The sequence below is a fragment of the Zeus faber genome, assembly GCF_960531495.2.
Source record: "Zeus faber genome assembly, chromosome: 3".
NCBI classification, from domain to species: domain Eukaryota; kingdom Metazoa; phylum Chordata; class Actinopteri; order Zeiformes; family Zeidae; genus Zeus; species Zeus faber.
In genome coordinates, this window is record NC_137190.1 from 29441339 (window position 1) to 29454526 (window position 13188).

Consider the following 13188-nt stretch of genomic DNA (forward strand, 5'->3'; position numbering starts at 1 on the left):
AAGACATCCGAAACATCCCGGTTCTAACGAGTCCTTAACCACAGCTGTGTGTTCTGCCCTGGTCGTGTTTGAGATACTTTTAGCCTGAAAAACACAGGGAATAAAAATAAAAATAAACACTGAGTAATAACAACAGGGATCCAGCCCCTGTACATTACAGCTTGAAAAATAAATGGAGCTGTGATGCACAGGGGTGCAGGTTACTTGCAGCAATTGCACCAATGTGAAAACAAGCCAAAAAAAAAGAAATAAACGATAACTAACGTACTACAGTGGTACCGCGACTTGCTATAAGAACGGTCGTATAGTAAAACAGTCGTATGTCGAAGCAATTTTTCCCATATAAATTATGAAATCATGAAGGGTGAAAATAAACAAAATACACAGCACAAACACAGTTAATATGAAAAAAAATATGGATAAGCCATGAACTACGTGCACACACGATGTAGGTCGCCCACTGACTGACTGCTGACTTACTGCTGACCGACTGCTGACTGGCCGCCGACAGCACCAACTGCAAATTCCCACGGTCGTATCTTGGAGCAGTCGGTCGCAAGTCGATACAAATCTTCGCGACTATCGCTACTTATATCTTGGAATAGTCGTAAGTAGATGCAGTCGTAAGTCGAGGTACCACTGTACTACACAACGTAAACTGGAAACCCTCCATTTACCACATATAATATGTTCTTATATGATGCTGCGTTGCCATGAAATGCAGCATCACTTCCTACCAACACAGATTACAGTTTTCCGAGTTCCCCTGGAAGGCAACATCACCTCCTGCTGTCTCTCATTTCGACCTGATACAAAGTTGGAGCGCTTTCTTAACGGAGCAATCAATATAATCAATACACCGATGGAGTTTAGGGCACAGTGCCCTTGAAAGGCCCTTCAGAGGCCTTGTCCACACGTATATTGGTATTCTCCAAAACGTCGTATTTTCTCTGCTTCCACACCAAAAGGGCATTTCAGGTCACCGAAAACAAAGCTTTTGAAAAAACATTCGTCCGAACAGGTGAAACGGAGGTTTTGCCAGACGATGACGTCACGACCTCGTTTTACACTTCGTAATTGTTGCTTCAGACATCACGCATGCGCCTACAAACAACGGTGGAGGCTAAAACTGTTAGGTTTAATGTAGGGTGACCCCCCCCCCCCCCCCCCCCCCCCCCCCGCAAACCGGGACCCAAGTGTACCGCACGTTCATGCACACGCACATGTCATAGCTGTCAACCCCCCCTGTTTTCTCCCTATTTTACCATTCTTACCATTTTTAACCTTTCTAAAAAAAAGAAAAAAGTTGGCGGCGCCACGATCTCCGCTCCACTCATTCAGTCATCTTGTTCCATAACTCGATCAAAAGCTTTCGAACGTTGGCGTGTCGGTGAAGCCACGAACATTTGGTTACTTTCGGTCAAATGTTGTCGGTTTTTCACCATCTTCTGCCCCCGTATGTGGATTGATTTGGATGACACTTGAACCACGGCGTGTCTGTGACGTCCCGGTTCTAATGACACTTCAACCGTGCCTGTAGCTCTAGCGGTCGCCCCGTTCACTTTTATCCCAAAGAATTATGAGAATAATAGAAATCTGAACAATTACAATAGGGGATCCATCACTCGGGATGGACCCCTAATTACAGTAGTATTATTATTATGGTTATGATAGTTATCTTTATTACAATAATAATAATAATAATAATAATAATAATAATAATAATAATACTAATAATGCCCCCCCCTGTACTTTTTGATTATAAATCAGACACAAGAACATTCCCTTATAACATTTACACCCCGCATTTTAATCAAAAACGTCCCGCTCGTTACGGAAATATCAACAGATTGCGTGATCTTTTAAAGTAATCACACGTATTGGTTTTAGGCTCCCCGGTCCTGTCATGTCACTTAAGCTAATGGGAAGGTTAGGAAGTGACTGACACCGGCCCCATAAATTCGCATCTGCCCGGTTTTAACCCAGTTTTGGCAATAAAGTTTATTAAAAAAGGCACGTGGTCTTGATGCAGCGTACCGAGAGACGTTTATTGCTGCCGGAAATATATTATGTATTGGATACCAAGGTGTACCAAGACAACAACAACAACAACAACAACAACAACAACAACAATTATTAAGAAGAAGACGAATTATTATTATATTATTATTATAACAAGAAGAAGAAGAAGAAGAAGAAGAAGAAGAAGAACAAGAAGAAGAAGAAGAAGAAGAAGAACAAGAACAACAACAACAACAACAACAACAACAACAATTATTAAGAAGAAGACGAATTATTATTATATTATTATTATTATTAGAAGAAGAAGAAGAAGAAGAAGAAGAAGAAGAAGAAGAAGAAGAAGAAGAAGAAGAAGAAGAAGAAGAAGAAGAAGAAGAAGAAGAAGAAGAAGAAGAAGAAGAAGAAGAAGAAGAAGAAGAAGAACAACAACAACAACAACAACAACAACAACAACAACTATTATTATTATTATTATTATTATTATTATTATTATTATTATTATTATTTTATTTTATTTTTACCTTGCAGATGGCCCCTTGGTGAAACACTGTCGAAAGACAAGGACGAAAGTTTACTAATGGGTGTGTATGTCCATTTTATTTCATTCACACACCACAAACATATTTTCGGGAACACGGGCGATTTTCATAACGAATGTGATTTTTAAAAAATGGCTCGTTGTAAGTCGGGTTTCGAAGTGAATCAAAAGGGGGGGGAACAGTGGAGCCTGTGACTGAATAAAAAAATGAAAGAAAAAAAAAAGACTCCTACTGCTAATAACTGTATTGCTTGACAAAGTCGTTACGCGCCGAGAAAAGGCGAAGCGCAACGTACAACAGCTGATTTGGCGACGAAACTGACACGGACACTCCGCCCTCTTGTGGCGGAACACTGCACCCGGTCCGTTGTTACGCTGGACCCTGTTCAGTTAACGTGTTCGCCGGGAAGCACACAACAAACGCTGAGCGGGGATGGGAACGGTGGGACGCGGTGCGGGCGCGGTGCGGGCGCGGTGCGGGCGCGGTGCGGACGCGGTGCGGACGCGGTGCGGGCGCGGTGCAGGCGCGGGGAGCCGGAGTGGGAGGGTTTTCCGGGCTGTTCCGCCGAGCCCGCGGTACCCGTATGGGGCGCGCTTTGTCCGCGCCTGCGCAGTGGGGGGGGGGGGGGGTCGAACGATGGGCGGTTCAAAAGGGACCGGGGCGGCCCACGCGGCTTCCGAAGGACCCGCGGAGCGTGCGTGTCAGCAGCCCAACCGCCCCCCCCCCCCCCTCCTCAACACACGCGGACTTGTGTCTTCCCGTCCCCCCGGTAACAGTGTCGTGACGCCGTGCGGCCGAGCTGAACCTCTGCGCCGACATGGCCTCTGAACTCGGTAAGTTTTCAACCTCAGAGTTTAGACGAACTCCGCGTCTCGCGTGGTGCTCCACGCTAACCAGCCAGGTCGAAGGCCGCGTGGCACCACTTTCGTGTTGTTGTTACATGCAATTCATCACACGGTGAATGGCCGTTGATAACTTGAGTAACCTTTGGTGTGTTTATTTATTTTTTTATTTTTGGCGTTGTAGCACTTCTGAGCGTGTCCGACAAGACGGGGGTGGTGGACTTTGCCAAAAGGCTGGTGAACGTGGGACTGTCCTTGGTGGCGTCGGGCGGCACCGCCAAAGCCCTGCGTGATGCCGGGCTGGGGGTCAGGTGAGTGGCCAGGTGGTCGTGGACCTCTAGAGGATTTGGGGCACTTTGTCCTCAACAGGACATTTTAACACAAACCATGAGGACCTATAGCCCCTCTTACTCCTCCCTACTTATGTCATAAGGATCTTCAACTCCCAACTAATCATACTAATGCAACGTATTGCTGGAGGAGGTTTAGCCTGCTGTGACCTGGTACCTTAAGAACCATGTGTTTTTGTGGCTGCTGTAGTATTTTGTCTGACTTTGCTGCATTAGCTTGTTTAACTGATTGCACTGTCTTCCTTTTTTTTTGGTAACTATTTCTCGAGCAATTGATTGTCAACTAGCCTCTGCCTCTCCCGCGACAGGGACGTGTCGGAGCTGACCGGGCACCCGGAGATGCTCGGAGGGAGGGTGAAGACCCTGCATCCCGCCGTCCACGGGGGGATCCTGGCCAGGCGCACACCCACGGATGCGGCGGACATGGAGAGGCTGGGTTACAGTCTGGTCCGGTGAATTGGCGCAATCGCACGTGCATGCACAATCCTAACATATAGGTTTTGGTGTTACTCTGCTGTCAGAAAAATGTGGTTATAAAAGGAAAACGATTCTGAGAGCTAAGGGGTTATCCAAATAGTTTTAATGTCCACATAACATAACACGCTCCTACCACACAACTCTCTCAAGGCCGAAAGCCTTGAGAGAGTTGTGTGGTAGGAGCGCGTGCAGTTTGGAGGCATGAAATTGGCAACAGTGTGTGTTTAATTTGAACCGGGTAATCGCGACACTGTTGTCATGGCCTGCTCATCTTGTGACTTGTGTTGGACTAAGCAAGTGGTTTCTGATTAGGATGCAGATAAGTGGGAGTTGGGGGGGGGGGGGGGGGGGGGTTTGAGTGGATTATCAAGGTGTGTGTGTGTGTGTGTGTGTGTGTGTGTGTGTGTGTGTGTCATTTTGAGCACATGAATCCTGTCTTCATTAGTTGGTCAACAACATGTGCTCCCACTCACAGGGCCTCATTTAAAGCTTTCTACTGAAAGGGAAAAAATGTTGCAAGTTAAAAGTATTCTGAAAAATCCAAAGATGTGATGGAAACAACAAAGGTAACAAAATAATTAGTTAATATTCCAGATATCTAGTATTCTAAATCTTACCTTTTTTCTCTGTTGCACTCAAATGCAGTGAGACGATTTAGAAAACCTTGAAGACTCGTTACATCACATAAAACAAAATAAATCACATTTTAAAATACAACAAAAAATAAGATTACATGAAAGGGTGGCGCAAGAATATGAAACATACACTACTCGCAAAAAGTTAGGGATATTCGGCTTTCGGGTAAAATTTCAGGATGAAGATAAAATGCACTATAACCTTTACAGGTGAACTTAATTTGACCTTCTCTAAACTTTTGAATGCACATGTCCAACTGTTCAATGTTTCAGTACTTTTTGCACGACTTGCTGTTCTCTAACAAGGAGCTGAACGGCAAAATTTACAACAGGTGTTTGATCCATGAATCGACCAATACATTTCCTGGTTCAATTAGAATTGGTATTTAAACAGTCCTCTTCATCATGCTGTTTATATTTTGACATCATGAGACCAAGATGACACCTAACAACTGATCAACAGTACCTCGCCATTGTTAGGCTTCAAACAGGATGTTCTCAGAGGGAAGTGGCCACTGAGCTTAGAGTGTCACAGAGTGTCATCAGCAGCTTGCAACAGAGATACAGAGACTGGAAGAGTCACAGAAAGGCATAGAAGTGGACGTCCTTTGGCCACATCCCACACTGATGAGCGCTTCATTGTGAACAGTGTCCTGCGGAACCGGATGATGAATGCCACTCAACTCCAGGCACATTTAAGGGAGGTGAGGGGCACCCAAGTGTCACGTCAGACCATTCAAAACCGTTTACATCAGCGTGGTCTGCGTGCTAGACCACCTGCAAGGGTACCTGACCACACCACCAGGCACAGCCATCATCGTCTTGCACGGGCCAGGGAGAATTGACGCTGGACGAGGGACCAGTGGCCTCAGTGCTGTTCTCTGATGAAAGTTGATTCACGTTGAGCAGACATGATGGCCGCCAACGGTGTTGGAGACGTCAAGGAGAGCGCTATGCATCAGCCACTGTTGTCACCAGACGAGCCTTTGGTGGTGGTGGTGTTACAGTGTGGGCAGGTGTGTCTAGTCAACACAGAACTGCCCTACACTTTGTGAATGGTACAGTGACAAGCCCGTACTACCTGAATAACATCATTAATCCAGTCATTGTGCCCCTGCATGAACAACACAGGCCTAATTTCATCTTCATGGACGACAAGGCTCCAGCTCATCGAGGTCGCATCATTAGGGAACTGCTGGAGACTGTGGTACCTCAAATGGAGTGGCCTGCACTTTCTCCAGATCTAAATCCCATAGAAAACCTATGGGATCAGCTGAGTCGCCGTGTAGAGGCTCGTAACGCTGTACCTTAGAACCTCAATGACCTGAGGGCCGCCCTTCAAGAAGAGTGGGGTGCCATGCCTCAGCAGACAATAAGTCGACTTGTGAACAGCATGAGATGTCGTTGTCAAGCTGTAATTGATGCTCAAGGCCACATGACAAGTTATTGAGACATTGACATTTTTTGTTGAGGTATACCCACCACTGTTGTTGGCTTTTGTTTCAATACATTGTTTGAGATGAGGAAATCATCATTGCATGCTTCTACTTAAATGTCCTACTTTCATGATATAATATCACTGTAGCGTGAACTTTTTACATTTTCCATAAATGTCACCCAAAAGCCAAATATCCCTAACTTTTTGTGAGTAGTGTATGTCAAATGGAAGGTGGAAGAAAGGAGAGCATTTCAGACATTCATATATTTTGTGTTTTGAGAAGTCTTTAATTCTTGGGGAAAAAAACCTTTGCAGAATCAGTAAATAAGAGAGAACAAAAAATTGTCTTGATTGGATTTTTTTTTTTAAATAAATATAAATGACTGAGGTTAAGATTATATTAACATTGAACAAAACACATCAAAAATGTTTAAAGTCGTGGAAAATGAAAAAACGGGCTATAAAAAAAAGAAAAGCCCCTGAATTTTTGTTTTTTGTAATGCTGGAATCCTGTATTTTGTTTTTCAAGACAGGTGTATTAAATCATCTTCACTGCATGTGTTTATCCAGGGTTGTGGTGTGCAACCTCTACCCCTTTGTGAAGACCATCTCAAGCCCAAATGTCACTGTGGAGGATGCTGTGGAGCAGATCGATATCGGTGAGATTGAGGTTCTGGAAGTGCTGGGTGAATATGGCCAAATATTGAACTGTGAAACACGATCAAATGAGATGACCGTCTTCCAAAATGGAGAATTCAAATTCAGTTTATGGGTCTTGAATTTTAATTACTCTTATGAAAAACAGTCGAGGATGGTATTGCAAAAATGCATAGTCCTTGTATTCATACAATATACCAAAATAAAAGATTTGCCACCCAGCTATAGGTTCTAGGAAATGGTCTTTTAGGATTTAGAATGGATACCCTACCTTTTGGGTGTGAGCTGCATCTGATGACCACATCCTGTCTTTTCAAGGTGGCGTGACTCTGCTCAGAGCCGCAGCGAAGAATCATGCCCGCGTCACCATCGTGTGTGACCCCTCAGACTATCCTCTGGTCGCCATGGAGATGGAGGCTTCAGAAGGCAAAGACACCAAGGTGGAAACACGCAGGACACTGGCTCTGAAGGTAGGGACAGAGCATCCGATCTTTTGATTCAAGTTTGTTTGGGGGTGTAAAGCTGTAATTGTTGAAGGAGGCAATATGATCTTATGCAATCTTTCATTGCACAGTTTTGTTCCATTTAAATAGTGTTTGCTTGGGAGCGAGAGGAGCTGCATGGAAAGTCCAGTCCTGCTGTCTGTCGCTGATGTTGGACTTAACGTGTTTGTATTAAAGGGTCTATCACATAGCTGCCACCCCTTGATCTTTAACCCTTCAGGTTGACACCCCCCCACAGTCCACACCGCTCCACTGTCTCGGCCTTAGCTTAGCTTTCTCCTTCAGGGTGATGATTATCTCTCTCGGTATCTTCTGCACACTTTGGGAGCTACCTGTCGTTCTGTGACCTTTCACCTTTGTGTCTCAGGCTTTCACACACACGGCGCAGTACGACGAGGCCATCTCTGAGTATTTCCGTGGCCAGTACAGCTGTGGCATTTCCCAGCTGCCCCTGCGCTACGGCATGAACCCGCACCAGGCGCCCGCTCAGCTCTACACCCTGCGAGCTGAGCTCCCTCTCAAAGGTGAGAAACTGCAATGACCAATGCAAGTGGAACAGTACCGGGCTTCATTCTTTACATTTGAACTGAACACCCCTGTTTTAATCAACTGCACACAGGATTTATGATTTAAGGCTGTTATTGAGATCTCTTTTAATGAGTTCCTCTAAACATTTTCAGTAATTTATATTTTTCCCCTTTTTATGCTTCAATATCCATATATTCCTCTGCCAGTGATTAACGGTTCCCCTGGCTTCATCAATCTGTGCGATGCTCTGAACGCCTGGCAGCTGGTCAGGGAGTTGAAGACCGCCCTGGGATTGGCTTCTGCCACCTCATTCAAGCATGTCAGTCCTGCAGGTAACACAAGGTTTCGGACTTACACATATGTCACACTTACTCATAGGGTTCTTACCAGGTCGTCGAAGTCCTGAAAGTGCGTAAATTTCGTCCTCAGAAATGTAATGCATAGCCTGGCGTTGCTATGGCCTTGCGGCTGCAATGTGTGTTAGTCTGGAAACTCTGTTAAGTTTCAGTTTCCAAGAAGCCTTAACAAAGGCCGCAATCCAAAATGTCTGTGGCTGCAATTGGATAGACTTACAACCAATCAGACCAACGGCATGTGTGACGTGGTGCGGGGGGGATGAGTTGGTAAAGTAAACTATTACCAAATCCTGTCAGAAGTACTGCAAACGCATCTTCTTGTCAACAAAAGCTTTTAGAGAAAATATACTGTCCAGTTCGTTTGATACTGTTGGGATAGCGGCTTCACCATACTGTTCCACATCAGCGGCAGCCATCTTGGTTGTTTACGAAAATGCTTCAACGCCTCTCCACTGCATTGTCATCGTATCAAACCCGCCCCATATTAGATAAACAGTTGTGATTGGCCCGACCCTGGCAAGGTCGGGGGATATCAGTTTGAATGGGAGGATGGCCAGACGTACTCTGCAGAGCAAATGAAACATGAGCTTGCAGATCCCTCTGGTTCCCAGGTAGAAAGTACTGGAATAACTTGAAAATAACCCATTTTGTGCTGAGATGCTTGAAAAGTCAATTGGGGGGGGCGGCATTGAAAACCTGCCTTATTTATTCAAATCATAATGCAATAAAATATTTCCAGAATTGCTTTTACAACATACATTATGCCGGGGAAATGTTAATTTAATGTAGCATATTAGGGCTGATCTATCTATCTTTCAATCTATCCATCCAACTATCTATACCTCTATCTATACTTGAAAGTCCTAGAATTTCATTTTGTAATGCCAGAGTTCACCCTGTACCCACATTAAAAGCAATTCACAATTCACATGTTTACACATATAGGTTTGACCATATGATATAAATTGAGTAAAGTATGACCAAAGTTTTATTTTATCCAAAGCGGTCAGTTCTTTACACTGCAATACACAATTTTTAGATTTATCAAGACAGCAAAATATTGCATTGCAAAATAATTGCAATGCAGTTAGTCTTCTGAATGTGGGAGTCTCTACTGTCTCCCTACGTTTAGGGAGGGAGCGGGAGTCTTTCTGGAACTACAATAATAATAATAATAATAATAATAATAACAACAATCAGTGTGCGCATAAGAAATGATCGCTTACCTAGCTCCTGGTCAGCTGATGAGAACCGTGTGCCGATCTTCCTCTGCAAGACAGATAAACATTAATTGTGGTAATTTGGCCGATTCTGTAAAGCTGTGCTGCAGTCTACAGCACCTTTACCATGCCCCTTTGTCCACCACACTACCCTTATGATTCAAATGTACATGCTGTACATCCATACCCAAGAGATGAATTCATGTTTTTGTTGTTGAGGTGCTGCCGTCGGAGTTCCTCTGAGTGAGGAAGAGGCCAAGGTGTGCATGGTCAACGACATGCTGCAGGACCTCACCCCCCTGGCCACGGCCTACGCCAGGGCCAGAGGTGAGACTATGTGCAGCCCCTCTACAACACAGGAACCACAGCAAGTTTCCTAGTAGTTTTCAGATGCTATGGCCTTTATCACTCTCTCTAGGATCAGACAGAATGTCCTCTTTTGGTGATTTCATTGCCCTGTCGGATGTGTGCGACGTCCCCACGGCCAAGATCATATCACGAGAGGTAGGATTATATATATTGGCGCTATATAGCAAGACCATGGCCAATGCATATGACTTTTTCTGTAACAATCCACTGTTGACTAAGCAAGTGTTTTTGGACGGTTGCTCTCAGGTTTCAGATGGTATTATCGCCCCCGGCTACGAAGAAGAGGCCCTCAAGATCCTCTCCAAGAAGAAGAATGGCAACTACTGCATGCTTCAGGTACAAAGAATTTCCAACATGTAAATGGTAGTGATGGTAGGGTTGTTTTATGGACATTTTTGGGCCACTTGGGTGGGCATAATGCAAAGCTGTGAGATTAATGGGGATCTTGGTCTTTAACTGTATATCTGTTTCCCCAAGATGGACCCAGACTACCAGCCTGATGATGCTGAGGTGAGGGTGTTGTTCGGCCTCCATCTCAAGCAAAGACGCAACGGAGCGCTCATTGACAAGGCACTCTTCAGCAACGTTGTTTCCAAGAGCTCGGCGAGTCACTCTTCCTGTATCTATCCGCTCCTGGAACGATTTTACGTGAAAATTTGAAATGATACTTTCACCAAAACAAGAGTAGCTACAGTACGGTGACCACGCCTCTTAATATCCAATAATAACCTTTTGGTTCTCTGCGTGCCCCCCAGCTTTCGGAAAATGCCGTGCGTGACCTCATTGTGGCGAGCATTGCTGTCAAGTACACCCAGTCCAACTCCGTCTGCTACGCCAAGGATGGTCAGGTAAAGCATGCGTGTTGGAGGAACGGTTCAGCGCATGGGGAGAGGCGGTGTGTCAGTTCTAGGACCACATACAAACAAAATCCAAAACCAATGATGTTATTTAAACCACTTTTTCTGTGTGTTGATTCAACAGGTTATTGGAATCGGTGCAGGCCAGCAGTCTCGTATCCACTGCACACGCTTGGCAGGAGACAAAGCTGATAACTGGTGGCTGAGGCACCATCCTTGTGTCTTGGGCATGAAGTTTCGCAGCGGTGTGAAGCGGGCAGAGATTGCCAATGCCATCGACCAGTATGTGAGCGGCACAATGGGAGAGGTAATGTGTGTGTGTGTGTGTGTGCGTGTGTGCGTGCGTGCGCGCGCATTTATTGGGTATTTAAAACTACATCCCTCAGATGTAGTTTAAATACCCAGATGCAGTTCTGTCTCCCTCTCCTGTCACTCAACATCCGCTGATATGCAGCGCACTGAGTGGTACTTCATTATCCACTGAGGTGCAATGCTGCATTTCTGAGGTGAATGGGAAGTGGGAGAGTTATAATAAAACACAAATGTGACCTTAATGTTAATATATAAAATGTGAGGTGCACCGACCGATCGGCCATGACTGGAATTGGTCAGTTTTCACCGGCCGATCGGTGTCAGATATATTTTCAGATTCTGTGCCGGTCAAATCTACACGCCCGATACTGTTTTCATGTACTGTACTGGTAAAAAAAAAGCTAGTTGCGTAGTTGATGCAAAAAAGAGCAAAATAACTACTTACTTCAAGGTAAATGAAAAATATTAGATCAATTATTTATCGCCTGAGAATATTCCAACATTGTGCAGACAGCATATCTGTCTGTCGTTGGACTCTTTTTTTTTTTTGAGACTCTGAGTTCTTGACTTGTCACAGTAAAACAAGTTGTTTGATTTGATTCACTTGGTTTAATGCACGGTGAAGGAAGGAGGACTTTCAGTGAACGAAAGTGAGAAGAGTTGGCCATTTATTTTATTTGTTTATTTTTTTTTTTTAATGATTGCAATTTATTTGTAAATACCATATACATGTAATATAAATGTATATTTGCATTTAAAGTGAGACTTTCATTTGAAGTTTGAACTGGACATTTCCATGTTAATTATATGTTCTACTAAAACTGAGGTTACATTATGCTGAACATGGTGACCGTCCCATATTCTATTTTATTGGAATGAAGTGACAGTTTCATGTTCTATTATTGTTCCACAGTGAATAATGAACAATAATAAACACAGTGTCAAAATCAGCAGTCTCACTGTTGTGGTAGCTGTATATTGCAGCGGTCATCTGTATGTGTAGCTGTCCAATCACGTGAGTGTGACCAGATCACATGATGCATTTGTCATAAAGGCAGAACGGAAATCTGAATCTGCAGGTCAGACAAAATATCAGAAATAGGGCATCCTCCAGGAAAATTACAATTGGTGCATCTCTAGTTGGTATACAAGTTTTGTTAACGTTACAAGATGATGCATTTCAAGGGGTATATCCTAATATGAATTAGTATAGTGTATATCGTTAGCTGTAGTAGCTTGAATACGATGTGATTAACCTCGTTACGAGAAGCTAGGGTGTGAATAACTGGAGTCATTTAGCTGCAGCGACTCAAACACCACAGAGACTCCCTCTTACACTGTTGTGGTACTCGAAATATTTTCCCAAGGTTGGCAGATCTGCGATAGGCAATGGCCATCAATCAGTAGTTGTAATACAGTATATATTTTTTCTTCTGTGCCACAGGGCCCTGACCTGGCAGCATGGAAGTCTATGTTCGCCGAGGTCCCCGAGCCTCTGTCAGAGACTGAGAAGAAGAACTGGATCAGCTCCCTGCAGGCGGTCGCCCTCAGCTCGGACGCCTTCTTTCCCTTCAGGGATAACGTCGACCGTGCTAAGAGGGTTAGTGTCTAGTGTCCAAGCTCGTCTCTGTTCTTCCACAAGTTCTGCCATCTAAGTTGGAGTTTTGTTTGTTTTTTAATGGCAAGTTGTCCAAATTGCAAATGCCCCTGTCCTTATTGTGTCTCTGCAGAGTGGCGTTGAGTACATCGCAGCCCCTGCAGGCTCCACTGCTGACGCGGTCGTGATCAAGGCCTGTGATGAGCAAGGCATCACTCTGGTCCACACCAACCTGCGTCTCTTCCATCACTGAGCCTCAAGTCGCTCGCACTGTAACATTCCTTTCCTAATGCTCTCATGCCCAAGGTCCAAGAACCGAGAGGATGCAAGGTTACCATTTCATCACGCACTCGTTGACATTCCTGTCCTTGTGAGTTGTATTTTTGACATAATTAGCCAATTCAAGGTCAAGATTCTACATGAAATAAACCATTCAGTAGTTCAATTGCTATTTTGTCTGTTCTGGGTTTGTCCTAGGAGAGGGGG

General features: G+C 44.5%; 1 protein-coding gene across 1 annotated transcript; it reads left to right on the forward strand.

The window, feature by feature from the left end:
• Positions 1 to 3292: 3292 nt before the first annotated feature.
• On the forward strand, positions 3293 to 13151 carry atic (5-aminoimidazole-4-carboxamide ribonucleotide formyltransferase/IMP cyclohydrolase). Its single transcript, XM_079997028.1, has 15 exons — positions 3293 to 3394; positions 3588 to 3714; positions 4062 to 4205; positions 6874 to 6962; positions 7279 to 7430; positions 7831 to 7987; positions 8198 to 8323; positions 9787 to 9894; positions 9986 to 10071; positions 10183 to 10272; positions 10414 to 10539; positions 10692 to 10784; positions 10918 to 11100; positions 12550 to 12705; positions 12836 to 13151. The coding sequence occupies exons 1-15, from the start codon at positions 3379 to 3381 to the stop codon at positions 12953 to 12955; spliced, it is 1773 nt and encodes a 590-aa protein (XP_079853154.1). The 5' UTR covers positions 3293 to 3378; the 3' UTR covers positions 12956 to 13151.
• Positions 13152 to 13188: the final 37 nt, after the last annotated feature.

Excerpts from the sequence above, each read along its gene's own strand:
- atic (XM_079997028.1), top strand. Across the intron at positions 10,785-10,917 it reads GCTACGCCAAGGATGGTCAG|GTTATTGGAATCGGTGCAGG; the intron begins GTAAAGCATGCG and ends TTGATTCAACAG. Across the intron at positions 12,706-12,835 it reads ACGTCGACCGTGCTAAGAGG|AGTGGCGTTGAGTACATCGC; the intron begins GTTAGTGTCTAG and ends GTGTCTCTGCAG.